Source organism: Pocillopora verrucosa, chromosome 5, assembly GCF_036669915.1.
Source record: "Pocillopora verrucosa isolate sample1 chromosome 5, ASM3666991v2, whole genome shotgun sequence".
In the NCBI taxonomy this organism is placed as follows: Eukaryota; Metazoa; Cnidaria; class Anthozoa; order Scleractinia; family Pocilloporidae; genus Pocillopora; species Pocillopora verrucosa.
Window position 1 is genome coordinate 20,726,517 of NC_089316.1, and position 26,537 is coordinate 20,753,053.

General features: G+C 37.1%; 2 protein-coding genes and 1 pseudogene across 8 annotated transcripts in view; 1 reads left to right on the top strand and 2 right to left on the bottom strand.

Moving 5' to 3' along the window:
* Positions 1-645: 645 nt before the first annotated feature.
* Positions 646-1,782, bottom strand: LOC131789959 (trace amine-associated receptor 1-like). Its single transcript, XM_059107144.2, has one exon. It carries the CDS (start codon positions 1,780-1,782, stop codon positions 646-648), a length of 1,137 nt encoding a protein of 378 aa, XP_058963127.2.
* A 2,169-nt stretch (positions 1,783-3,951) lies between these two features.
* LOC136280978 (uncharacterized) lies at positions 3,952-4,853 on the bottom strand (annotated as a pseudogene).
* A 941-nt stretch (positions 4,854-5,794) lies between these two features.
* The window catches only part of LOC131777651 (serine/threonine-protein phosphatase 6 regulatory ankyrin repeat subunit A), a 36,214-nt gene continuing 15,471 nt past the window's right edge, over positions 5,795-26,537 (top strand). For 3 of the 7 annotated variants that reach the window (XM_066167010.1, XM_066167009.1, XM_066167008.1), the window contains exons 1-8: positions 5,795-5,983; positions 11,435-11,487; positions 15,336-16,542; positions 20,912-20,980; positions 22,595-22,660; positions 23,050-23,118; positions 24,249-24,326; positions 26,119-26,184. In XM_066167010.1, coding sequence (XP_066023107.1) covers positions 11,467-11,487; positions 15,336-16,542; positions 20,912-20,980; positions 22,595-22,660; positions 23,050-23,118; positions 24,249-24,326; positions 26,119-26,184 — 1,576 coding nt within the window. In that variant the 5' untranslated portion in view covers positions 5,795-5,983; positions 11,435-11,466. The remainder of the gene's footprint in view (positions 5,984-11,434; positions 11,488-15,335; positions 16,543-20,911; positions 20,981-22,594; positions 22,661-23,049; positions 23,119-24,248; positions 24,327-26,118; positions 26,185-26,537) is intronic. The other 4 variants (XM_066167011.1, XM_066167013.1, XM_066167014.1 and 1 more) reach the window with 4 other exon arrangements.

Here is a 26,537-nt window from a genome sequence, read left to right on the forward strand (position 1 = left end):
AATGCACTTTGTTTTCAGTCTTAGAGTAGCCCACTCGCCCACGTAATCCCAAGGAACACCGTAATGAAAGCCTATGGGTGTAGGGCCGGACAGGTTGACGTAAACCGGTCTGATAAAAGCCGTCTGGCCCTAAATTCGTTCCCTGTTGTTTATTTTTTTCCAAAAACAAGAATTCTAATTATGGATTTGAACGTAGGAGAAAACGGAAAGGAGAAAACCAGTCTCGTTTTTCGGTGAATTCTGCGTTTCGTGTTTTGACTCAAAATAAAGAGGAAATTTTTTTACAGTAGAATACCTTTAAGTTATTTATTTTCCAAAAAAATTATAATAATAATATCAACTATGACAGCGTATCGAGTGGAATGCTGTTAGATCGGCACATTGAGGAATGTATTTCGCACCAATTATATCTCAGTATGTGGTCAGCGTATCATAAAAAATTTGGAAATGAGCTCTTGTCTTTGAAAACACAGAACTTTAGCGAATTTTACCATTCTGTCCGCGTTTCATGACGTCAAGCTAAACACTTTCCCGTTTGGCCTTCCCACTTGGCTAAAAAGTACAAATTACAATTCTCTTTCTGCCTCTAAGAGAGACTTCTTAAAAAATCATAAAGGTAAGAAAGCGTGGGTTGTAGTGTTCAATTCATTCAGCGATTTCTTCAGTTGGATGATGGCACCCCTGGAAATTCATTTCAATTCTTTTAGGAACATTCAAAGTCCGAGAATCAAGAGAGTCTTTTTGTTGGGCGACCTGTGCAGCTCTTGATTCAACAATTGAAGGGATTCCTGTGGGGGTTTGCCGTAATCCATGCGCACCAACTGCGTTGTCCGTACCAGAAGGAAATAAAACGGCACACAGTCCACCAATTCGCTTAAGCGTTCTTTTAACTCCACCGCGAAATTCCCTCTTGCGAACAGAATAAATGATTGGATTGGTCACAGAACTAATGTAGTATATACAACGCGTGGTTTGCGTAACTTCGGGTGGAAATTCTACCGTAAAGTAGTTACGAAGAACGAAATCGGTCCACTCAGGAAGAAAACAGATCACAAACGCTGCTATTATGATGCAGACATCGACAGCTGCCTTCCGATCTTTGATTCTTCTCGCCTCATGTTGTTGGTGCTGGCTTGGACCATTGTTATAACTTGCAGCTGTGCTTTCCAAAAATACGACTGGTTGATCGTTAGACTGGATGGAGTTTACTGTTTTTAAAAGTCTCCAGTTCAGGAAAAAGATTATTGAAATAGGCACAACAAACACGATTAATGGAGCGGGAGCATTAAACGCGGGAGCATCTGTAGCTGCCTTGCAAAAGAACAGCTTTGGATAATAAAGTAGGGTTCCTCCATGTTTGAAAAAAGTGATGGTACACACAAGAACAGGGACAGTCCATATCAGCACTATAACCACGACTTTTGATCTAGTAATGGAACTATCATACGTCAGAGGTGATTTCACAATGGCGTTATACCGTTCGTATGACACAGCCACGAGATGAAGAACCGTATTCAAGTAGAAATATCTTAAAACAAGGTAATGTAGTTTACACATTGTTTCGCCATACAACCAACGTTCTTGGGCAATACTTGCGATGCTCGGCGAGTTGCCCAGGATCAAAAAGAGAATATCTGATCCTGCTAGGCTGGCAAGTAGAACATACCGCATCGCATGAAATCTGCTCTCCATACAAATCGTTGCTATGACCAGTAAATTTCCAGGAAGGCCGACAAGGTTGATGACAGCATGAATACCGGCAAGGACTTGCGAGAAAACCATGATTGCTAATTGTTACAACGTGATGATGCTGTTAATAAACTCGCAACTTATTCCGAGTAAATCAAATTTGATGAACAGATGGTGTTTTCGTCTTCAAGTGGCCAAGACAGAATTTCTGCTTATAATATCTCTAAGATATCAAGCAGAAAAGCGATAAGAATAGAAAAGATAAAAATAAGGGGAGTATTAGTTGATCCTTCTCCGAACTAATATCAGAAGAATTGTGCCGAGAAGATGTTAATCAGTGGATGACACAAGCACACTCGGAGGAGAAAAACCTCCGAGTGTTCCCGATAAGAGTCGAACGTACATCCATCGATTCTCTACCAAGCCCGCTGAGCTAGGTTGTTTAACTACGTCTGTGACGACTCCTAGTTCTTGGAGTTCTCCTTCTACGAGTATGCCAATGTCATTAAACGAATAGCATCTTCTTTCATGTAAACTCATCATTTTCATTTAAATCATCATAACAGTTGTATGACACACAGAAAGGAGAATTACTAATGAGGTCTTGGAAGTGAAAAAAAAAAAAAATTTAAAACAGCAAAATAAAACAAAAAGGAAAACGCTGACAGGAAACAGGCTAAGGAGCAACTAATGAATTTCCTACCGATCGTTATGTACCAGATTTGAGCTTCCGTATCGTGGTCTTTCATTAATCACAGAGGAATAATTTAGTATTTTTGGAAGAAAATTTCAATTAAGCAAAGTCGGCGCAGTTTGAATTTAAACAGAAAATGAAGAGTTCCTGAGCATTTTTGTTTTGAAATCCGGAGAGAGTATGTGGTTTTTCGTTTTTTTTTTCTTTTGTAGTCATAGAAAATAAATTTCATTTTGGCAGCCGAAATGAAAAGTTGACGTAAAGCTGTTTGAAATAGAGGGGAAAATCTGTTATCTGCGCGCCTGCAGAATTGTTTCTCTCGCTTTGTCAAAATAGCTATTGTACCCAACACCAAATTAACACTTGCATTGAATAGAGGATCATAATTGAGTTAAGGCTTTTACGGCGAACGGTTCATTTCTTACTGCTACGATTAACCGAAATATTAACAATTCATTTTAATCATTTTGAAAAGATCAATAATTAATTTTCATCGTTCTAAAACACCTCAACAGAGTAATTTTGTGTTTTCGTGCAATGGCCATAAGACGAGACACATAAAAGTCCAAGATTTTGACACATTCAAAATTATACATCGAAAATGGGAGAAATTTTTACGGATAACCTTTTTTACGACAACGGTTAAAATTTGTCAACTTCTATGCCAAACGGTTAAATTTTTTGACCATTTTACGGCTACCTTTTAACTTCATTGAGACCTTGCCTCTCTCCTTTGATAACATCAATAAAGGCAAGACAATATAATATAAACTGGGTATACGTTTCTGGTTTCTCTCGTCTAAAAGGGAAAATCCGGCTAAAAGTTTTAGCCATCAATCTTACGTAAGTAGAATAAAGTTAGTCCTTGTTGGCGGGGGTGTAAATTAAGGATTTCCTTTCACCTGTTTAAAGAGGGTGGCATAAACTTTTAAAACAAGTGACGCGTGATTAAGCCCAAAATTAACATGTGACGCGTGATGTTAACAGAAGGTAAGGTGAGATCTGAGCTTTCCTAAAAAACTCGTGACGCATGCGCATGAAATTCTGTAAAGAGTACACGTGATGCATGAATTTTTCTAAAATTCACACCTGAAGCCTTGAAAGTTCCGGAACCTTAACGGGCCCGAAAAGCTGTTCTGTTTTCTTTCAAGAAAGGAGTTTAAAAAGTTTTGAAAATTCTACAATAAAACTATCAGCTAAAGAAACAAAATGGACTGGTTAAGGTTCTAAAGTCTACTTATCTAATCTTTAAATTTAACTTAGAAATATGGCATTGGGCTTTTTGAGTAACCGGGGCGTTCGAAAAACTGGCCCCTGATTTAACGGGAGATACAGTCAAATTTGACCTCCTTGCTTTCCATTTTCTGAAGAACACGAGAAAAACTGGGACAATTGTTTATGCATCCTCGGTAGCCTTTGGTTTCCTGGGTAAACAAGAGAAAGGACTCCAAATACAGAGATTCTCCCCTCCTAACACACACACACACACACATGCATAAACAACACATATAAGTTGCAATAACAACGAGTTAAACCTACTAAGCTAGGAATATCTAGTATTGAAACAATCATACATTGGCCTCAGTGAAGCGATTAGTGTTAATTATAAAACTTTGTACTTCGCGAAACAAAGCACAGTTGATTTCGCAATTTACAGACTTCACACCATACAATAAAAAATTTAGTTTCCTAGCAACTCTACTCGATTACCACGTTTCACCTAGAATTTTAGCAGCAGAGGTAAGGAGAACATTAAGTTGAGCGGCATACCATGGGCAATACAAGAAAAAGTGTTTCAACGATTCAGAGTCAAAACTGCACTCGCAAATAAGCGACACGACAACTATTTATTTTGACGAGATATTCTGTTGGACAATAAAACCCAAGTCTAAGGCGGGTGTGATCAACAGATGCACGCCTTGTAAAAGAACAATCATATAACCTATTGTAAGTATGCAGAAAGAGAATTGATGGAGTTTTCGCTTTAAAAGTGGGAAGAGATACAGAGTTTCGGACATCTAGGTCCAGAGAATTCCAGCCAATGATTGCTGATGGAAAAAAAGACTTTTAAAACGTAGAGGTTCTACAGTTCGAAGTTGAGTGAAGTTTTCTCTTGATCTGAGACGAAAATTTGTACGTTCGTTAGATAGTTTGGGAAATAGTTCAGTTAAATAACGTGGAGCAAGATATTCTTGACTATTTTGCAAAATTGGCTTAGTTTATGTCATTCTCTCCTGGTACAAAGAGGCTCCCGAGCAAGTTCATTATGAAACCTCGCAGAGCTGGTTCCCTTAATGGCTCCTGTCACCACCCCAGTGGCTTCGTATCGAACATTATCCAGTAAAGCTGAATCACGATTATGACAGTTGTTCCCGATAACATCCCCATATTCGATAAGAGGTCTAATCAGGGTTTTGTACAAGCATGTTGAGGTGGATCTGTCAACTTTGTATTTAACAAATTTCAGCATATTTAATCGTTTAGAGGCTTTCTTGTACATCTTAACTATATGATTTCTCCACCACATATTACTCTGCAAAGTTAGGCTTAAGTGAGTGTGAGACTCAACGTCTTTGACGACCTTGGTGTCAAGAAATAGAGGCGGGTAATCTTGTATATTACGCTTGAGAGAAAATACAACATTGAGAGGTTTAACAGGATTCATAGCTACCAACCATTTGTCAGCCCACCCGGAGATCTTATTTAGACAAGAAATTAGGCAACCAGTTGAGACGGCTGGCTCGTGAACAGTGTAGTATCATCGGCATAAATCAGAGGAAGAGAGGCGAGATCACCAGTAATATCATTGATATAAATAAAAAAATAGAAGCAGTGCTATCAAAGACCCTTGAGGGACTCCGCAGTTGACTGTTCGCAAATCAGAGGATTGCCCTTCCATACTGAACTACCTGTTGCTTTCGGTTAAGCAAATAACTTTCAAACAATTGAAGTAAGAGCGGCTGTACCCCTAGAACCTCTAACTTACATAACAAACCAGCATGCTACACCTTATCAAATGCTTTGCTTATAGATATTTTAGAAAAAAAAATTGAAAGATGCACGAAATGAGGAAATTACCTCCAGACATGCAGTATACAGCAGATAACCAAATTATAACTCCCACTTTCATGAGTAATGCTCTATAATAAAGATGAATTTTCCGTTCCATTTTGTTGTAATATTATCGAATGGGTGTCGGTATTTGTAAGTTATCATTTAACCGCATTCCAGTGTCGTACCCATTTAACCCCCGAAGGACGTTGTCAGGCATACTCTCTAATCCACCGTCCCGTAGTCCACTGACTGCGCCATTCTGGTAAATTAATCATGTGACCAAATTAATCTATGATTGCACACCCACCCATAGCGATATTTCCTCTCACAATCAATGCGGAAGGTTTATCAGTCACTGAGCTGACTTCCTGGCGAGGGAGCGTTTGCGTCAATCTTGGGTTGAGTTCCATATTTCTTCAGCTCGTAATCATGTCTTTTAGTGATTGGTTCACCGGCGAAGTTGTTGTCATTCCTTTTAGAGACTTTTAGCAGTGGAAACCAGTGGCAATAATCAGTAAAAGTTTACAGGTGCTTCAGCACTCAAAGGTATGTGATTGGGGAAATTACTATTTCTGTACATTTCAGGACCTGTTCGATGCTACATGTAGGTCGTCTTTAAGCTATTTATCGTGAGAAAACATGCAAATTTGAAATCTCAGATTCCCAGCGTTCGTGGCGCCTTACAAACGTGCTGAGTTTGCAACGTTTGCGACGGCTGGAAACTCGCGTAAAGCTCTTCTTCTTCGTCAACTCAAGGTTACTTCATCCGAAGAAGTCCAGTCAATTAGAGATGTATATAATTTTGTTATACTTTCTTAATTTAATGCACTTTAGAGGTGTGACTTGATGTGCGTGTTTACCCTGAATTTGCATCGTCTGTGCCTTCGTTGCATTGCATGTGTTTACAACTGTGAGGTGTTATAGGCGAGATGGTGCGAAAAAACGGGTACCATGAATTGTGTACGTTTTCGGTCCACTTGTCCGAATAACTTGCGGAGTATCCGTTGTCTGTGGAACACTTTAATTTAAGGATTGTGGAATTTCGTTAGTTGAAATGCTTTGTAATTCACGCATGAGAGATGTGTTTCAAATGCAAATTTAAATCTCATTTTTAACATACCATGATGACATCTGTAGAGGATAACTCGTTCATTTAAAATATGGATTTATTTTCCATAATCAGAAACTCACTCCTGAAGTAGAAGGTAGAGTAATTAACTTCTGGGTTGTGTCATAAACTTTGATTGTTAGCACACATATCTTAGGATATTTTCAAACCAAAATGTCTCGAATGAAACATCTTATTAAAAATTGTGATTAGATCTCTTTACGGGAATGAAAACCCAACCTTGTTTCCAGGGTCCTTTTTCTCTTCCTGCCTCAAGAAAGTAACCTGGTCACTGGTCATGTGACTCTCAGAATTCAGAAAGGGCTCATATGTAAATATTTTTTAGTTCAATCGAGTTATTTAATCATGCACTTTGTAACATAATTTTTGGAATTTGATGAAAGGAGGCTTTTCTTAACATGGATTCGTGCATTTAAAGTTCCCTCTTTGTCGATATTGTTCGTAACTTTTTCTCATCTTTCACATTGCTGATTTTTTATTTAATTTGGATTGAATCGGTAAACGTCAGCTTTGGGAACTTGTTTGAAATCACCAATTTACTTGATACCTGAACTGCCCGTAACCGCCCGTGTCGCGCGAGAGACGTTTTCTCCCCTTCCTCCCCTATTAAGTAGAATTGTGTCTTTAAACTTCCCTTATTGTTAGAGGATCTATAAACCAATCAAAATTCGTGTTTTTCCCAGTTATTTTGATGGGGGGTACTAGAAAGGTGTTATTTTATGCGTTCGTAAGAAATGGTTAAATATGAAAAAAATGTTGTCCGCGCGGCCTACTTTCAATATTTTCAAGTCGGATTTTCCGTTGCTTTCCGATTATTTTAAACCTTCTGGAACACAAAATGAAAAGTAAAAATACTATAGAATGATCTGCTTCGAAAATAATGGATATCAAGGTCTTAAAATCGACAAAATAAGCTTCCGAGTCGACAACACTACGACTCTCTGAAGCGATGCGAATTGGGGTTGTAATGTGAAACCGAACTTTCGAACTTCAAGCGAGGCCTGGCCACAATTATGAAGATTCCAGAGCCCGGTAAATATCATGTTAAAGTGATGAGATGTCCAAAAAGTAATGTTTACTCGTAGATTTTGTCAAAACGTAGAACTTTCAGAATTTTCAACAAAACGCTGCGCAATTTACTAGCCGTGAAGTCAAGTAAACAACGTCATCTACGCATGATTAATTCTACTTCGTGGGTTTTGTACACGTAAGAAATTCGCACGTTTTTCGCTTCTAACAGAAAACCAAGAACTATTTTGAATTAAACTTTCTTCCCGAAACGTTCCTTGGTCAGTTTCGTCTTGCTTCCTCTTTACAAATTCCATGTTACTTGAAATCTCTCCACACACTGCTAAATTTGCACATTCACTTTAAAATCCGATCTGCATACTTGTTTGCACACGTGCGAAAAAATTTATCGATTTTAATCTTTTATCTTGATTTTAGCGTAAAAACTTAACATGCTTCTATCGCTTTATTCGTTGAAAGTAAGTTATTTGAATGGTCTTCTTTCACTGAAGCTTGTTTATGGGAAATGATGATTTATAAAAATTTGGACATGGTTTGATGCTTTCACAGATTTAATGAATGTAACAGAAGAAGTTACGATTCATAGACCCAGCGTTTCGACACTCCTGTCTAGTGCCTTCATCAGGGGTGATCTAAACGCTGCATCAAGAGGTCTTTTTATATAATCACTAATTAGCTGCCTTTTTTCTGACGAGGTGTAAATAGGCGTCAGGAAGCAAGCCGCCGTCGTCACGATTTAAAGGAGCTCGGGCGGAGTTAATATGCCAAGCCTCCAAACAGAGGCGCTGGTGGTAACGCCGATTAGTGGTGATGATTTTTGAATTATCCCACCCAATTGTATGGTTATTTAGGCATGTGTACTCCAATAAAGCTGAATTTTCCTTTTTGCAAAAGAAAACCGCTTTTTGATGCTCTTTCAAAGGTGTACCAAACTGACGTTTGGTCTGTCCGATGTATTCGTTGTCACGGTATTGCAAAGAATAAAATAAATGGCGTCAGTATGTTGTTCTTTCGTGACAGGATCCTTAGGTTTGGCGAAAATATGCCCCAAAGTCTGAAAAGGTTTTTGAGCAACTTTAACGTTGTGGCTATTCAAAATTCTCTTGATGGGTTCCGTAACACCCTGAATGTGAGGAATAACAGCAAAACCAGTCGCTGGTTCCCTTTCATCAGAAGTGTTGCACGTTGTAACTGGTTTTTGGCAGTTACGGAGAAAGGTTTTTGTATAGCCATTTGCCTTTAGGACATTAGAAACATATTTCCTCTCCTCAGCCTTGGAATCGAGTGAAGATGGTGGACAGTCAGCCCTCCTGAGTAAAGTTTTGGATACAGACTTTTCATGGCAAATAGGGTGGTGAGAATCGAAAGCGAGGTATTTGTCGGTGTGGGTAAGTTTACGACAGACACTTGTCTCTAAATTACCCTGAACCCTCTGGACACATTTAAATCAAGAAAGGGCAAATGTCTATCCTTTTCACGCTCAAGAGTGAATTGGATCGACGGCTCTACTAAATTCAAATGCGACAGGAGGCGCTCCGCTTCATTTCCGGATACCGCAGTAATAACAACATCGACATATCGTTTCCAGAAAACGGGTTTAAGCGGTGAAGTGGCTAAGGCCCTTTGCTCCACGTCTTCCATTACCATGTTAGCAATGACAGCAGAGACGGGCGAACCCATAGCTGTACCAAAAAACTTGTTGATAGGAAGTCCCGTTTTATACAAATTGCGTGGTTTTGAGGCAGAAAGATAGCAGATGAATAATATCCTCTACAGGCAAAGAAGTTCTTTGTCCTAGGGAAGCATCTTCTCTGAGTCTCTCCTCCGCAACCTTATAACGGCAAGATCAACTGGGATTTTAGTGAAGAGCGAAACAACGTCAAAAGAAACTAATTCTTCACAAGCGTTAAGAGTTTTATCTCTTATGAAATCCGCATATTCGCAAGAATTTTTGACAGCGTAATCACTATTCCCAACAACAGGCCTTTAAATCGTGACGAGGTGGCTTGCTTCCTGACGCCTATTTACATCTCGTCAGAAAAAAGGCGGCTAATTAGTGATTATATAAAAGGAACTCTTGTTGCAGCGTTTAAATCACCCCTGATGAAGGCACTAGACAGGAGTGTCGAAATGTTGGGTCTATGAATCGTAATTTCTTCGGTAGCATTCATTAAATCTGTAAACTAGAGTAGCATCAAGCCATGTCTGATTGTCAACCTGGTTGCCGTGTGAACTTAAATTATAAAAATTTACTGCGCATTGTGTTCGCCTTTCCGGTTTCTCCAAAATTTTAACTTTTGGATAAGCACACGTTACACGCAGGTGCTAATGGGTTAAGGTACATTTTCAATACCAAATTAAGGTGGTACTGGACACTAAATAGGGTGAATTTTGTCTCAAATCATTAATGAAATATTTACTGACAGATTTGTTAGAATGACTTGAAATTATCACATGGGATATATGATTTTACACATAACCTGAAGAGAAAAATTGTATTTTGCCCAGTGCCATGGAATTGGTAGAATTAGATGGAATTAAGGGGTGTGTTTGAAAAGCCATTATGGAGAAAAAACGTCCAAGCCATTTTTGATTAATACTACTCAAAATGGTTTGGCACAAATAAAAAGCTGATGGTAATAAAGATTTTCAGAGCAGTCTGCTAAGTATTATTAGATTTTAACAATTTAATTATTTCATACCTTGTCATTTGGAAAAGTTTTGGAAGACATAGGCATACTGTGCTGTAAATGTTCCTTGTCATACAAAGTTTTAGTTTGCAGAGATTCTGATCAAAAGTATTAACCTTCTTGAGATAATACAGATTTAGTGGCAATTAATTTGCAAAAAGTGGCAATAGGAACCACAAAAATATGACATGGTGTAGCAACTTTCAAATTAACATGGTGTGACATTATTCAATGTGTGGTTATTGGCTTTATGGTTGTGATGCCAGGATCTTATCTCTTTTTGCAGCAAGATTTGTCCTTGGAAACATAACTCCCCATTTTGAAAATTGGCCATTTTCCAATTGTCAAATTTTGCAAATAGGAAATGATCTTACATAAATGAAGAAATGAAAGCTTCCCAAAAAGGTCAAATGAGCCTCCAGTACTTCCTTAAGTGGGCTCAACAACACTCTAGGAGGAAATAGATGTAACCTTCAAAGGTTACTAGTGTAGCGGAGAAGACAATCCGAACGCACAATATAAATCATGGTTTAATCAAATGAAGTACGTATTCAAAATTACAAACGAAAATAAGGAGATCGATGTGAAATCACAGATGAAGAGGGGGAAGTAGGATTGAAGACAGCGTAGTAATGATTGATGGTAACGTTGTAACTGAATTTGTGTGGTTCGAACTAAAAGAAAAGGCAGCAGATACTAAATTAAGAAATATCCCTGAGAAATGTAACACTAGCCTAATTAACAATGAAGAGATTATAAAGTGAACTGAAAGCGAGAAATAAATTGATATACGTATCAAAAAAAAGCAAATATCTTAAATGTGAAATAAAGAAAAACTTACTTTGGTCTAGCTAGCTCCTAATGATTATAGGTAAATCGCCAATAGCCGATCGTACATGGATAGCAGAGAAAATTGGTGGCGTCAACAGTAACTTATAGCGATGAAATATGAAATATAATATCTGGTACATGTGCTTAAATGAAACTGATCGAAATAAAAAACTTATTAAGTAATAATCATTAACCAACAAAGAAATAATAGACCGGAACAAACCTAACAGAAAAGTATACAAGTAACGCGTTTCGAAACTAACAATAAAAAGCATAAATGAACTCAGTGAAATCACATTTTGTATTATTTTTTTCCAGGATAATTTTTTCAAAATTAAAAGGTACCTGTGATGTCAACACTACAAAAGGAAGTAAGAGAAATCTAAACTTATTACAAATACCAACCTTTTATTTTGACAAAAACATTAATTTGCCCCCTTTTTTTTTGTGTTTTTTTTACCTAAATTTCTTTAGTGAGATTACATGTACCAATTTCAAAGAAAGTTGAAAAGGAAGACCTTTTAAGGATAATTTTTACTTTCGAATGCAAAGGTAATAAATTCGGGCGACCCTAAAAGCCGGAACGGCGGAATGGCGGAATAGCGGAAAATGACCCCAAATCCTTAAACACGAAACGGCGGAAAATGACCCCAAATCCTAAAACACGGAACGGCGGAAAATGACCCCAAATCCTAAAACACGGAACGGCGGAAAATGACCCCAAATCCTAAAACACGGAACGGCGGAAAATGACCCCAAATCCTAAAACATGGAACGGCGGAAAATGACCCTAAATCCCAAAACACGGAACGGCGAAAAATGACCTCAGATCCTAAAACATCGAGCGGCGGAAAATGACCCCAAATCCTAAAACACGGAACGGATGTCAGGGCATGTTGCACAAATTTTGTACAAAGACACTAAGCGCTTGGCTCATTTATCCCCACGACGATAACGCGCGTGACTAAAATTAAGTGTTATTAATTTTTTTCTTTTACTGAGTGGTATAAATAATAATGAACCATTATGCATGAAAGATAGCTGCGTTTTCGCGTTGTAAACCTGTTTAGTTACCTTTTGTTAAGCAAAATTTGCCATGAGATTTAGTCGCGGCATAAAAAGTCGCACAGCATGTGAAAACCAACTCGACATACCACATTACAATAAACAATTGTAACTTTGATACGTTTCCTGGTCACGTCTGTATTGATTTATTGAAACAATAATATCTCATATGCTTGTAAAAACGTAATCCCCAGTCCGAGCGTTTGTTACGGGAAAATTTACTGATTTTCCCGTGTGTGTTATTCGGTACATATATATTCATATACTTTCACATTTGGAATATTCGGTTATTCGGGTTTTTTTTCTTTGGTAGTTAAATGAAATGTACAAAAACCACAGTAGCTTTTGAATAGATTTTTGTTGTTACTCGCTTTCATCATGTGCACCTGCTTGTCGGCACTTTTGTCATTTATTACATGGTTTTTTAGGTAAATATAGGTGTTAATGGTCTTTCTGGAAACATTGGTTTTCATGGTAGACAGCAGCTGAGTTTATACTCGTAAATTTAATTTCTTTTCATGCGATGGTTTCCAAACCAATCTTGCATAGATAAGCAGAAACTTTTAATTGCTTTTCCGTTTTTTATCTCCTGAGCTGCGCTACTGCAATTAAGATAAGTAGTTTTCGTTTAACTTCAAAGAGACTTTTTTCGGCTCCTTTGTGTCCTTATTCAAATATTGCGATTTGTGTAACAATAGCAGTTCACACCAGTTACTTCTTAAGCAAGTACCTTGTACAGCTTTGATGATTACAAGCTAGAGTATGCTAGAGGTCATGTCGCTTGTTGGCCTGACCTAGAATAAAAGTACTGTGGAACCAAAGATTGTCTTATCCTTGACGTCCGTACAAGCTTACTAGAAGTAGATCTCCGTGTACCAGGAAATAGTGACGAGTTTCCGTTCTCGCTGCCGAGTCGTCTCTACAGAGTTATTTCCCCCAGTTGTTGTTGTTCCGTCCGCGAAGATTCAGTCCTCCAGTTTGGGCGAAAAAAACTATCGTCACACGTTCAACTAGCAAATACACAGAAAGATGTCCATCAAGCCGGAACCAGTGCATTATCATTCAAAATTGTCCTGCATTCGCAACGCCCACGGCAAAAAGTATTATCCGTCGGTGGAAGTAACGGATGCTGACAAGGAGGTGATGGATGACATTCATCTTTGGCATTTACGACGCGAGTTCGGTCTATGAACAGTCTGCGCAATCGTGGCTACGAGGCCATAATTACCGTATTTTCTCGAATAAGCGGTCACCCCCAACGCCTTTAGACTCAACTACAGCACAATCAATGCAGGTTAATAATCTCCTATTAAGTGCCCCCCTCGATTAAGTTCTCTCCTTGTAAGAGCCCCTTCTTTTAGCCAAAAATTTAGATGAGCGCTCGGGTGCTTATTCGAGGAAATGCAGTACTTTTCAAGCCCGCTCGGCTCAGTTTGGTTTATAATGATAGAAAAGTAATAGTATTTCAAATACCTCGGAGTTTGTGTTTTTATGTAAGCAATTGAAGAAAAAGTTTTCGCTTGAGTCAACCATTGTTTATGTTATAAGACGAAACCTGTGTGAACATGATTCGTAGACAGGTCCCGTTAATATTAGTTATTGCTGAAATTATTTCCAGTTTTTTTAAATCAACATCATTCTCACTTTTAAATTAAGGATGGTAGTGTTTTGGACACTTGGTCGCGAAGAAATTCTTCAAATCCTTCTTGACGGCTTCCTTCTGCTAACTTTCTTTTGTCTTTTCACGCCATGAGAGCCCTAAGCAAATTTTGCATAACAAAAGGTAACTAAACAGGTTTACAACGCGAAAACGCAGCTATCTTTCATGCATAATGGTTCATTATTATTTATACCACTCAGTAAAAGAAAAAAAAATTAGTAACACTTAATTTTAGTCACGCGCGTTATCGTCGTGAGGATAAATGAGCCAAGCGCTTGGTGTCTTTGAACAAAATTTGTGCAACATGCCCTGGCATCCGTTCCGTGTTTTAGGATTTGGGGTCATTTTCCGCCGTTCCGTGCTTTAGGATTTGGGGTTATTTTCCGCCGTTCCGTGCTTTAGGATTTGGGGTCATTTTCCGCCATTCCGCCATTCCGCCATTCCGCCGATCCGGCTTTTAGGGTCACCCATAAATTCAATTTACTAAGGTACTCGTGCTCTGAGTAATCCCTACCAAGAATGAATCTTGTAGCCCTGCGTTGGATCTGTTCCAAATTGTTGATGTTTTGGTATGGTCACTTCATACCAAACGAAACATCAACAGTTTGGAACAGGTCTAATGCAGGGCTACAAGATTCATTCTTGGTGGGGATTATTCGGAGCACGAGCGCCTTAGTAAATGAAATTTATTACCTTTGCAGTATCATAGAGAAATGAATGACTTACATGTAGTTTACTTTTTTAAGTGTTTTAAGAATATATATTAGTTATACATGTAAATATCTTCGATTATGTATTATTTCGCCCTTGTATCAAACTGTTGAGAAACATTGATCATGTAATGCTTGATGTCCCTTTCAGCGGGACTGCATGAAGTCTTTAAGGATTCTTTTTTTGTTTGAATCTGTCGCTTGTGGAATTACCTCTTAGTATAAGAGATTCAAATACCTTGTTGATCTTTTGTAAGAGTCTGATGGCCTTTTATCATGATAAGTTTAATGTAGATTTTTTAAAATTTACACTGTATTTTACTAAATCATTAGTCCATTTATAATAATTTTATTAATAAGTGTTCATGTGGCATGTCTTTTATAACTGACATTTTGCACTAATGATTTTTTAGATGGTTTTATTACTCAGTTAATTCTGTAGATGTAATAGTAGGTGGCTTATTTTTAAGGAGTCTTGTATTTTGTTATAAGACTACCTCAGATTTGTCATTCTACTAGTAAATCTGAAACTTGATTAAAGTAAGAATTAAGGTTGTTATCAGTGATAGTGACAATGCAGTCATCTCCAAGGCACCTTAATATTTTCCTGGTTTAAATTTGTCTCAATCTACATGTACCTGACTTTTTGGATAAAACTTAAGGATAAAACTTAAGTGTAAGTTTACAAAAGAATTGACATTACATATTGAGTGGATGTGCCTTATTGTGATTTATTATTGTTTTACAGCTTATTTTCAATACTGTTCTTCTTTTGTTGTTGTAGGATCTCATGATTCCTAGAGTGGCCTGTATGTCACAGGACGACCAGGAAAACATGACACTGAAAGTCACTTTGCTAAGTAGTGAGTGGAAATCATCAATTAATGGGGACTTGTCAACTATCAACCGAGAGCTGGCCATCCAGTTAGCTAAACACCCCAATGTAGATGTTAGTGTCTTGCTTCCAAATTGCAGTGAAGCGGACAGGAGCAGTGCAGAAAGTCACAATGTGAAGCTTGTCAAAGCAGATAGAGTTCCTGGCTATGAGCCAGTTCTTTGCCTGTCCTTTCCTCCGAGTGACCATAAAATAGACTGTGTCATTGGTCATGGAGTTCATCTTGGCCGACCAATTGCATCCATGAAGAGAAATCCAAGTTACAGTCATTGCAAATGGATTCAAGTTGTTCACTCTGCTCCTGAAGAAGATGGAATGTACAAAAACATTTCAGAAGGTCAAAAAATGCAAGAAACAGAAATCCAACTCTGTAAAATGGCTGATCAAGTTATCACAATTGGACCCAAGCTGGCAGAAGCTTACAAGTGTTACCTTTGTCCAGTTAAACAGGACGAAAAAGTTTTTGACCTTACTCCAAGCATTTTCTCTGAATTTTTAGCATTAGAGCAAGCCACTAAACAAAGAGGAACATTCCGTATTCTTTTAATTGGAAGTGGTGACAGCTCTGAAGATTTCAAAGTCAAAGGGTACGACATAGCTGCCAAAGCAATTGCTGAGTTGAAAGATGAATCCTACAAACTCAAGTTTGTCTGTGCAGCTGGAGGAAAAGAAGATATTTTAGCAGAAAATTTGCTTCACCATGGCATTAGTCGTAATCAGCTTATTGTTTGCAGCTTTGATGATAGCAGAAAAATGCTGGCAAACTTATTCTGTGAAGTAGATCTTGCAATAATGCCATCCAGGACAGAAGGTTTTGGAACAACAGCTCTGGAAGCATTATCTGCTGGTCTGCCTGTACTTGTCAGTGGTAATTCAGGACTTGGAGAAGCTCTGAAGAAAGTGCCTTTCGGCTCACAGAGTGTGGTAGACTCTGAAGATCATACAGACTGGGCTAGAGAAATCAAGCGTGTCCGTCAGAAAGAGAGAGACGTGCGACTTTCAGAGTCAAGACTTCTACGTGAAAAGTACTTGGAGAAGTATAGCTGGGAGGAGCCTTGTAAAAGTCTTGTTATAAAGATGAAGAACCTTGTCTTAGGTAAATTTACTTAAATTGAAATGTTACAGCCTTAACTTGTCTAATATCTGATAAACCAAGTAGTCTGGTAGAAAGTTGAATCAGCCTTGAGTCAACTTGAACCTATGACAACCATAAATTCTTTATAGACCTGAATCAAACAAATAGTCAAAAATGGTGAGTACTCGGGAAAGGTAAACATAAGTGTCATGCATGTAATCATCTTAATTCACAAGATTAGGAACATTGCTGCAGAGTTTTATGTACTTGGTAAAGTGCATTTACATGGGAAATACTTTTTGTAATTATTTTACTCAAGACATAAAGCAGCTACTGTTGAAAGTTGAACGAGCATGGTCAACCTGGTTGGTATCTTTTTTAGACTCAGTAATACTATTTTTATTAGTAACTGAAACATTTAGTGGTACAGTACAGTAATTTTAATGTTGACTCTCCTCCTAGGAGGGTATTCTGAGTTTATTTATGACACCCCTTGCGAACTGAATTCCCAGTTTTCTGGGAATTCCTAGGAATTCCTAGGAATTCCTAGGAATTCTCAAAAATTCCCAATTATGCAAATGACCCTTGCAAACCGAATTCCCAGTTTTCTGGGAATTTCTGGGAATTCCTAGGAATTCCTAAAAATTCCTAGGAATTCCTAGGAATTCCTAGGAATTCTCAAAAATTCCCAACTATGCAAATTAACTCTGATTTAAAAAGCTTGGAATTACTGGGAATTTCTGGGAAAGGAAGACTCCAGTTTTGTGAGGACTTGGAATCCCTAGGAATTCCTAGGAATTCTCAGCTTTACAAACTACCTATAATTTAAGAAGTGTGGAACTCTTGGGAATTTCTGGGAATTGACTTTGAGGCAATTTTAATACCCTGAGGTCCACATAAATTCTAAGAAATTCTCAATACCTTGAATGTGAAGGTTTTAAGAAAAAGAGTAATTTCAGAGGCTTAAAACTTTGGCTCAATAAAAGGTATGCTATACAAAACTTACCAAGAGATATACATACATGTACATGTTTATAACTCAAAGATCATGAAATTTATTCCTCAAACTAAGTTTTAGTAAATCTTTACATTAATATGGATTTTCTCATGAACCAGCTGTCAGTTATGTTAAATGGAAATTGCCAACTTCCACAATAATTAACAATAATTACATTGTTATCTTACTTCCCTAACCTACATTACTGGTTGCCTTTGTTAGAAAACCTTGGAACAGTCAAGCTCAGTTGCCTCAAACGCTGTCAGAGACTTTTTGTTGACAATACTTTTAGTAGAAATTTCATGCCTTAGACAAACAAATTCAACACCTAATTAATCTTTCTTTTTTCATGATTGTTGTTGCTGCTTTTTTTTTCAGTTTTTTGCTCTATTTTCATGACTAATTGCTGTAATTTGTTTTGCTGTTTTTATTCTTACAAAACATTTTTGTAAGAAAAGGGGAACATTGACTACCTCTGTCTTGTCTGCATGCCAAGTGTTTGCAAAGTGTGTGGATGATCCACAAGTATTGGAACTCTTACAAAAATGTTTTTCCAATACTTGTGGATCATCCACACACTATGCAAACATTTGGCATGCAGACAAGACAGAGGTAGTCAATGTTTTCTTAGAGGAAAAACACCTTTTATATGACGTCTTTAATTTACTTTATTTGAAACTCTGATCTGAAAATATTTGTCAACAAGACTTGTTAGTAGTGAGAAGTACCAACCAAATTTCCTTTCATAACTTAATTTCTTAAATGTCCCAATCACTGGATCTCCCAAAAAACATTACATCTTTTTATTTTTGGTGCAAATTACAAGTCCTTCTTTATATAAAAATGAAAAGTGATAGTCACACTTCAATAATAACAGCTCTAAAGTTTACTTGTTGTTCTTCTCTGTCTGTCAGCTATCAACAAGATTGTTTTATACTTCGGGCAGTGCATAACTATTTGTGGACCAGAGTTCCAACGCAGCTCTGTAATCGCATATAGCTACTCCTGTCTCTTGTACAAATGTTTCTCCTTTGTAAGACGCACTCTACTCTGTTGTCAATACTGCTTTAAGTTCATTGGAAACGACTGACTGAGGAATCGAGATGGCGGTGTTGGAACGTGTTGCTGAACGCTTGCTACGGTCAAGCTTTGTAGATTTAGGTACTGGTACACTGGGATCATCTATGTATCTCTTATACTTCCGAATGTGGTATCCTTCTTTTATAAATATGAGGGTAAAAGACGATTTGTAGTCGCATTCAAAACTGTGATTGGCTTGTGTTATTTCTCACCTTGGCCATTAACACAACTCAAGTGAGTTTCGAGTCTTTGTTTCCTCGACAACTTTCGGCCACAAATCGTGCATTTGTAATACGATCGATTCTTTTCGATTATTTCTACATAGAGTGAGCTCACATCTTTATTTATATCACCAAGCTATCCATCCTCTAGAAGCAGAGAACCGGTCGGAGAAGTCAGAATAAAGTTAGGCGCTTCTCTTAACACTGCAATCGGCAAGCCAGCGGATTCACTTTGCTAGCCAATGACAAGTCCTAAAAGATCCACGTGATCATGCCCGTGATCGGAAACAAAGAAGACTCCATTTGGCGCTCGTCTTTGAATGTACTTTGGATCGGTTGATCGCTTTTCTCAACTGTTTTGCTTAATAGAACATTTCTAAAGATAGCTTTTATTGTGGTTCAATGGGAAAACGAGAATAGCGTGAGTGTTGTAAAAGAAAAGAAAGTCGTTGGCGCCGTGGAGTTAAAAGAAGGGACAACAGTTGACATATGGACTGGTAAAAACAAGGGTCGACTGTGGCCATCTGTAAAGCTACGATTTTGAAAGTTTGTGGTGAGTAAAAATTGCGATATTCGTTACGTGATCAAAATCTTATAAAAGAATAGATGTAGCGGGTTGAATTAAGCTTACATAACGCTCGGCGCAACTGAAACTAGAATAATTCAGAGAATCGAATCGGTCACTTGCATGCCGCAGTTTCTTAAGCCTATGCTTTACAATGAAATAAACCTATCAGTAAGGTTTCAAGATTCCTCTAGTCACGTTTGGGAACATTCAAGATTCATAATAGGAACTGTTATTAAACAAACCTTAGTCATAAAGAAGCCCTCCTTGGTAAAAACAAAATAATGTATTCAGCCCTTTTTTAGTAAAATCCATGAGAGAGATGTACTAACTCCAATATAAAAGTCACTCAATATAGCAGAGATTTCTCAATTTGAGAATCCAATGAATGCCCTTTTCCTCATAGCTATCTTAAAAGCCTGGTCTGAGCTTTAAATATACATATTTTAATATATTATTTTTTTCAAATTCAGATGTCAAGGAATCCAGATACAAAATGGTCAAGGTTCTTGTTGACAACCTCATTCAAGGCCAACTCGTTGTGAGCCCAGGAAAAAAAATACAAACAGTACAAACAGCAGCTAAGTTTGCAGTTTAGGATAACTTCATTCTAATTTATTGTTACAGTTACAACAAGATTTTAATCAAAAAATCAATTTTATTTGTCTTTAATTAGCCCCTTCACTCCCAAGAGTGCTTGGTTTTCAAATATAACTTAAGATATTGTATTTTATGGAAAAGAATCAACAGATTTTATTCACAATTTGTGTCAAACCAAATTTAATGATTGATTAGAACTATTTTATATGAATAGCTGTAATTGAGGATTAATCCGTATGAAGTTTTCAAGAAAAGAAAAATAAATCAAATTCCATCCTAATATTACCACACATTGATGTTAATTTATCAAAAATATTTTACATGTAAGCCTTAATTAAGCTTCTAAATAAATTTCATTGAATACTTGAATTTTAGCTGGGTTTTTTTTAATTTAAAGTATTTATTTTATATCATTAGCCTCAAATTTTTGCTTAAAATTCCCAGTAATTCTTAAAAATTCCTAAAAATTCCCAGAAATTCCTAGGAATTTTTTAGATTTACAGCTTTTCAGGGAAAGTCATTGGTTCTCTGAGTTGGAATTCCTAGGAATTCCTAGGAATTCCTAGGAATTCCAAGTCCTGTTGGCTATAAACTTGGAATTTCTGGGAATTTCTGGGAATTTCTGGGAATTTCTGGGAATTTCTGGGAATTTCTGGGAATTTCTAGGAATTTCTAGGTTTTTAGAACCAGAGTTGTTATGGTTGGGAATTCCTAGGAATTCCTAGGAATTCCCAGTCCGAATTTACCGTGAAAATTCACACCTTTATTCCTAGGAATTCCTAGGAATTCCTAGGAATAAATTCCTAGGAATTCCTAGGAAAATCCTAGGAATTCCTAGGAATTCCAAAAGCCATTTCGCAAGGGACTTTTCAAGGGAGCTTTGGCTGGACTGCTCAGATAAATTCTTTTTCTTTTTACTGTCTGTAGGTAAAGCTCTGCACAGCTCTCTAGACTGTGAAGAAACAGAGAGGAATAAACATGGAGAGTCTATACCAAGTCAGTAAGCTTTACATTGCATGTTACATTTAGGAATATTGTAATTAGAGGAACAAATTAGTAAATCAGGTATGCCACATAAAAATTCTTAGAAAAATTTTTTAAAAAATCTGGTAAATCAACTTTTTATTGCTGCATGCAACAATACGATTATCTTCCAGTCAAACTCTACAATTAACTTCTGTATTTCCTCATACAAGTGCCCATGCTCCATGCTCTAAGAAGCCCCCTCCCCCAGTAGGCCAATATATTAAACAAGAACTCGACCCACCCCCTGCATTGAACAATCACCCTTCCCTTCTCTCTCACAATCCTAAATGAAAGAAAACCTGATTCAATTACCACTTTATTTATAAATTTTTTAAGCTTCAACTACAACCAAATCAGTAAAGTTTATTATAATAGTTCCTTACTAAACACCCCTCTGATTAAATGAATTCCTTCCATTAAGCACCCCTCCTTTTAGCCACAACTTTAAGAAATGAGTGTGTACCAGGTGACTAAACTTTACATTGCATGTTACATTCAGGAATAAATTACATTAAGAATGTAACTGTCAGGAAAATTGTAAGGAACAAATCAGTGAATCAAGTGTGCCACAGAAGAGGTCTTAAAAGAACAAAAAATATCTGGTAAATCAGCTTTTCATGACTGCAACAATAGGATTAACAGCATCTTCCAGTCTAACACTATGGCCAATTACAGCATTTCCTCATGCAAGTGCCCATGCTCCAAGAAGCGCCTTCCCTGTGGCTAATATGTACAATAAGCTCCCCCTAGAAAATCATGCACCCCCACTTCTCCCCCACTTTCCTAAATAGGAAGGAAAATATGATTCTATTAATACCTTAATCATAACTTTTTAACCTTAAACTGCAGCTAAATCAGTACAACTTAGAGTTTCTTATCAAACACCCCCACCCTCAATTAAGCAACTTCTTTCCACCAAATGCCCCCCTTTCAACCAAAACTTTAAATGATTTGCGCCTGAGCACTTATTCAAGGAAATGCAGTTTCCAAAAGTATTAAATTTGGTGAAGCAAAGATGTTTGTGTAATTGCTGATTGGGATAATAATTTCAAATGAGCAACCCCTCCAATAACTGCCCCCCCCCCCCTCCTTCCTCACTTTTAAAATAGTAGGTGTACAATGAAAACCTGTTTCTATTGCCACTTCATTTATAACTTTTTAAACTTCACCTATAGTTCAATCAGTGCAGGAGAGCAGTTTCTTTTCCATTCAGTTATTCCTATCTCCATGTGATTGCAGAGTCCCCATATTGTTCTCCATATTGTTCTCAATACATATCCTAAGGGATGACGAGGAGAATTTGTTTTATAATCAGGAGCTTCAATTGATGGCGATAATTTCATTTGTTCTTGTGACCTTTATGTGTGATTTTGGGGATGATATGGTAAGGAGAAATTAGATGCTAGTCACTCTCAGGGGTTAAAGCATTATGTTTCTTATCTGTTGTTTTTAATTCGTCCCATTAAGCATAATCCTTCTGGTAATTTCTCCTTCGAACCCCCATGGGCACTTATTGGAGGAAGTATGGTATCCTAAAATTTAAAATTAATTTCAAGTGGCTTTATTCATTTTCTTTATTTCTAGAAAAGGCTCCATGCAGTTCAAACAATAAAGAACAAACACAAAGGAAGGAGGTTTTCACAGGAACTGGTAAGTTTTGTATAATGTTTGTAAAATCCTTGAACAATAAGCAATATTTGCTGGGAAGGGTACTGGTCTAGATCTAAAGAATTCATATTATTTACAAAAGTTAAGATTTTCATGAATTTTTTACAGCATACACATTATTGTAACAATTCTGTGACATATAAGTAGAATTGTGTCATTTAAAATTTTGCAAACCATTATGTGCCATCAATTCAAAGCTTCAGCATCCTTCCCACAAGTAACATCTTAGGCAACCTCCCAGACGTTTGCCTGTGGGCTGCGCAGGAGGAGGGAGATGTTGAAGCTTAAAATTATTGGTAGATAATAAATAAGTATGTTTGCTCGCAATGATACTGGCTTATCTGATAAATATTTCTCCTCACTTTCTGCAGGTGATCTTCCACACAGCGGCTCAGAAGTTAGGAAAAGAGATGAAAGGGAAGAAAGTGAGTCTACACCAGGTGGGTGAATGAACATGTAACATTGTAGGTTATGCCCTAATTTGGTTCTTTTCTGAAAAATTAGCCTGCATGATATTGTTTAAGCTGTACAAAAGATTTCTGACAGTCAGAGGGTGCAGTTATAAAATACTAATGTAACATTTAATGCTTAAGTGTTGTTGAAGGATTGTATAGAAGTCTGCTGATATTTTCTGTTAATGTTGCACAGCATTATGGTAAAAATTCTGAAAGTTCTATGTTTTGACACAAAATCTTCTATTAAACAATACTTTTTTGACATCTCTTTACTCAAACACAATATTTACTGAGCCTTAGAATCTTCAGAATGTCATTAGGCCTTGCTTAAAGTCCTTTGTTTTCACTCTACAGCCTCAATTTGCATCTTAAGGGAATCAGTGTTGTTGAGTCAAAAACTTATTTTACTGCTTTTAAGACCTGGATGTTTATTATATTCAAGGCAGAATATTTTATAGCATTTTTACTTTTCATTTTTGTGATCTAGAAGGTCTAACATAATCAGAAAGGTACGGAAATTATTAGACTTGAAAATATTGGATCATTTCTTGTCCACCACATGGCATGGGCAGTTATGGGTGGTTCAGGTGTCAATGTTTAAACTGAAAAATTCTTATTCCTATCCTCATGCCTTACAAATATGTAAATGCATTACTTTTGTATTTTGTTCTGTGTATGAGATCCAGACACTTCAGATAAAACAGCAGAACAAACCCTTAGCGATATCGCTCTGACGAAGGGCTAAACGTCAGCTTTTTTACCCTTTACGGTGGCTAATTTACGTTTTCAACCCAGTTGTTAACACTAAATTACCTGCTATACTCTCCCACCGACGCAGCACCACAGTTTCTTTAGAAACTTACCCCTTTATTCATTTATGATTTTAATAGTTCCTTGAGGCGACATTTTCTTGGAAACCCAAAATCAGCTTGTTGTTCAATTTTACTAAACAAATATTCTTCCAATCCAACATTTTTTGTAGTAGTGAAATGATCCAAGGAATTATAAATTGTACAAAACAATGAAAACAGTTTAAAAAAAAGAAAAATGGCTGCATAGGGCTATTATATATTAAAGAGGTGTATGCGTTGCAATTTATGACTATCTTAATTCAGTTTTCGCTGCAGATCAAGACACCTCAAATAAAACAAGAGAAAAAACAAAAGGAGACAAGAAAAAAGTTCAAGCAGCAGGTATGTATATTAATTGCCTTTTTAAAATTTTATTAGTTATACATAATTCTAATTAATCAGCTGGAACCCAGGGATAATTTTGATTGCTCATACTGTCATCCAACAGGTGAAAAAAGCCAGCTTTTTCTTTATTTTGTGTACTGAGTCTACAACGACTTAACTATATAGTTTTCTGCACAATTATAAGAAAATTAAAAGCTCTTTAAAATTAAGATATTCTAGTCTCGGTCTTAATATAAAATATATATATATATATATATAATAATAATATTTATTGTTTTTTTAGAGGGCACGGTAACGAATCTTGCAATCTGATTGGTTCTTTACCCGGTCAGTATTTTCCTATCTCTGCCCACGGGCCACGGTAACGCTTTCGCGAGTCGCCGAGTACATCCCAACTTTCGTTGTCATTTTTCATAAATATACCTCGTTTTCCAGCTGGGCAGTATTTTTAAGCAAACACGTCGGTCACTACCTCAAGCCGATAAATAACTTATGAATCCTCTCTTTTCTCTCTATCAAATCACTTTGGTTGACAGAAAAATATTGGTTTCAGAATGAATTTGTATAAACAATAGTGTCATTACGTTGGTTGACAAGCGGCCTAAAAACGTTCTGCAATTAATTTTAATCGTTCACAAAAAGTACCCAGAAAGTTGAAACGTGAGGTATTTGGTTACAGTTAAACTGAACGGTGGAACTTTCATTCATTTAATATCTGAATTTTCTCGAGCAATTTGTTCATAGTGAAAGAGCGAGCGAAGTTTTAATTTAAGTTCTACAACAAATATACGCTCCTGGTGAGTCTTTCCAATTCCGTTCAATTTGGACATTTGTACCTTAAATTGCACAACAGAAATTGAAGGAATTTTTTGAGAAAAGGCCGCATTACATTCCCTTGTGTCTCGTTGGAGTGTGCCGTTCGAATTTAGTTTTTGTGAAGGAAAGATCAGAGTTAAACACGCCATTACAGCAAACAAACGAGCAAACTCTCACAACTTCAAAATAAAAAAATTGAATTTACTCACAATTACTTTCCTCGCCGTTTACTTAATGAACAGAGGTAAATCTTCGTACATGAATGAATCGTCGATGAGAGTGAATAATACTTTCCGTTAGATCATTAACTGATTTTGAAGAACACATTGTCGTGACAGTCCTTGCCAAACTAGTTCTGTTGGTTTTCAAATGTTCCTTCGCTTTTTTTTTCTTGCGCGCTCTCTAATTGACAGGTGTCAGATTGTGACAGATACTTGTAAAAATAATGTTTCAAAGTTTGTTTGGAAGCCTTTTAAATCACCTTTATCGTTACGGAAATGAAAATGTTTCGCTGAGGCATCTCTCTTAAATTTGCATCACCTCTATTTTAACTACCATTTACCCACTCAAAAATTGTTCAGTTTATGGAAGATCTTGCCGTATTTACGGCCATAAATCATTCGGGTTCTTTCGGAAAGAATTTCGTCAAGTTTAAAAACAATAAATATATTATTTACCGGCTAAGGGTCGGTCCGTATGGTGAAAAACTGTGACCTCGGTCTTGAAAATGTTGCCCTCGGCCTATGGCCTCGGGCAGTATTTTCAAGACCTCGGTCACAGTTTTTCACCATACGGACCTCCCAGCCGGCAAATAACATATATATATCTTAATATATACCAAGTACTCTGAGATGACCATTTCCACTCAATGCTAACAATAGAAAACCTCTTTCATTTTCACTGACCTAAAATCATCATTGATAGTACTTAAAGAAGGTCATGATCATAACTTCAGTGTTTTCATTCTATGCAGCTTTAGACACTTCAAGTGAAACACGAGGACAGACACAGGGAGACAAGGAAGTAGTGCAAGCAGCAGGTATGTAATATTTGTCTACTTGCAGTATCCTTTAGGTAAACAAAAAGCTCCTGTGAAGGAGTGTTTTCAATGACAGCTGTGAGCACAGGCATTCCAAGCTCTTGTCTTCAGAAACTGGAGCAGAAACGTCAGTGAATAATTTCCTTAGACTAGTTAATTTTCTTCAACTAAACAGTAGTATGCCACAGCATCTTCCAGTCTAATACTATGATCAACTACTGTATTTCCTCATGTTAGTGCTCACGTTCTAAGAAGTGCCCTCCCCCGAGGCCATTATATCAAACAAGCTGAATTATCACTTCTGCTTCTCTCCCACATTCCTAAATAAAAGGAAAACCTGAATCTGTTACCAC

Bases quoted from the DNA above. Each gene is read 5' to 3' on its own strand.
- LOC131789959 (XM_059107144.2), bottom strand. From the start codon at position 1,782: ATGGTTTTCTCGCAAGTCCTTGCCGGTATTCATGCTGTCATCAACCTT.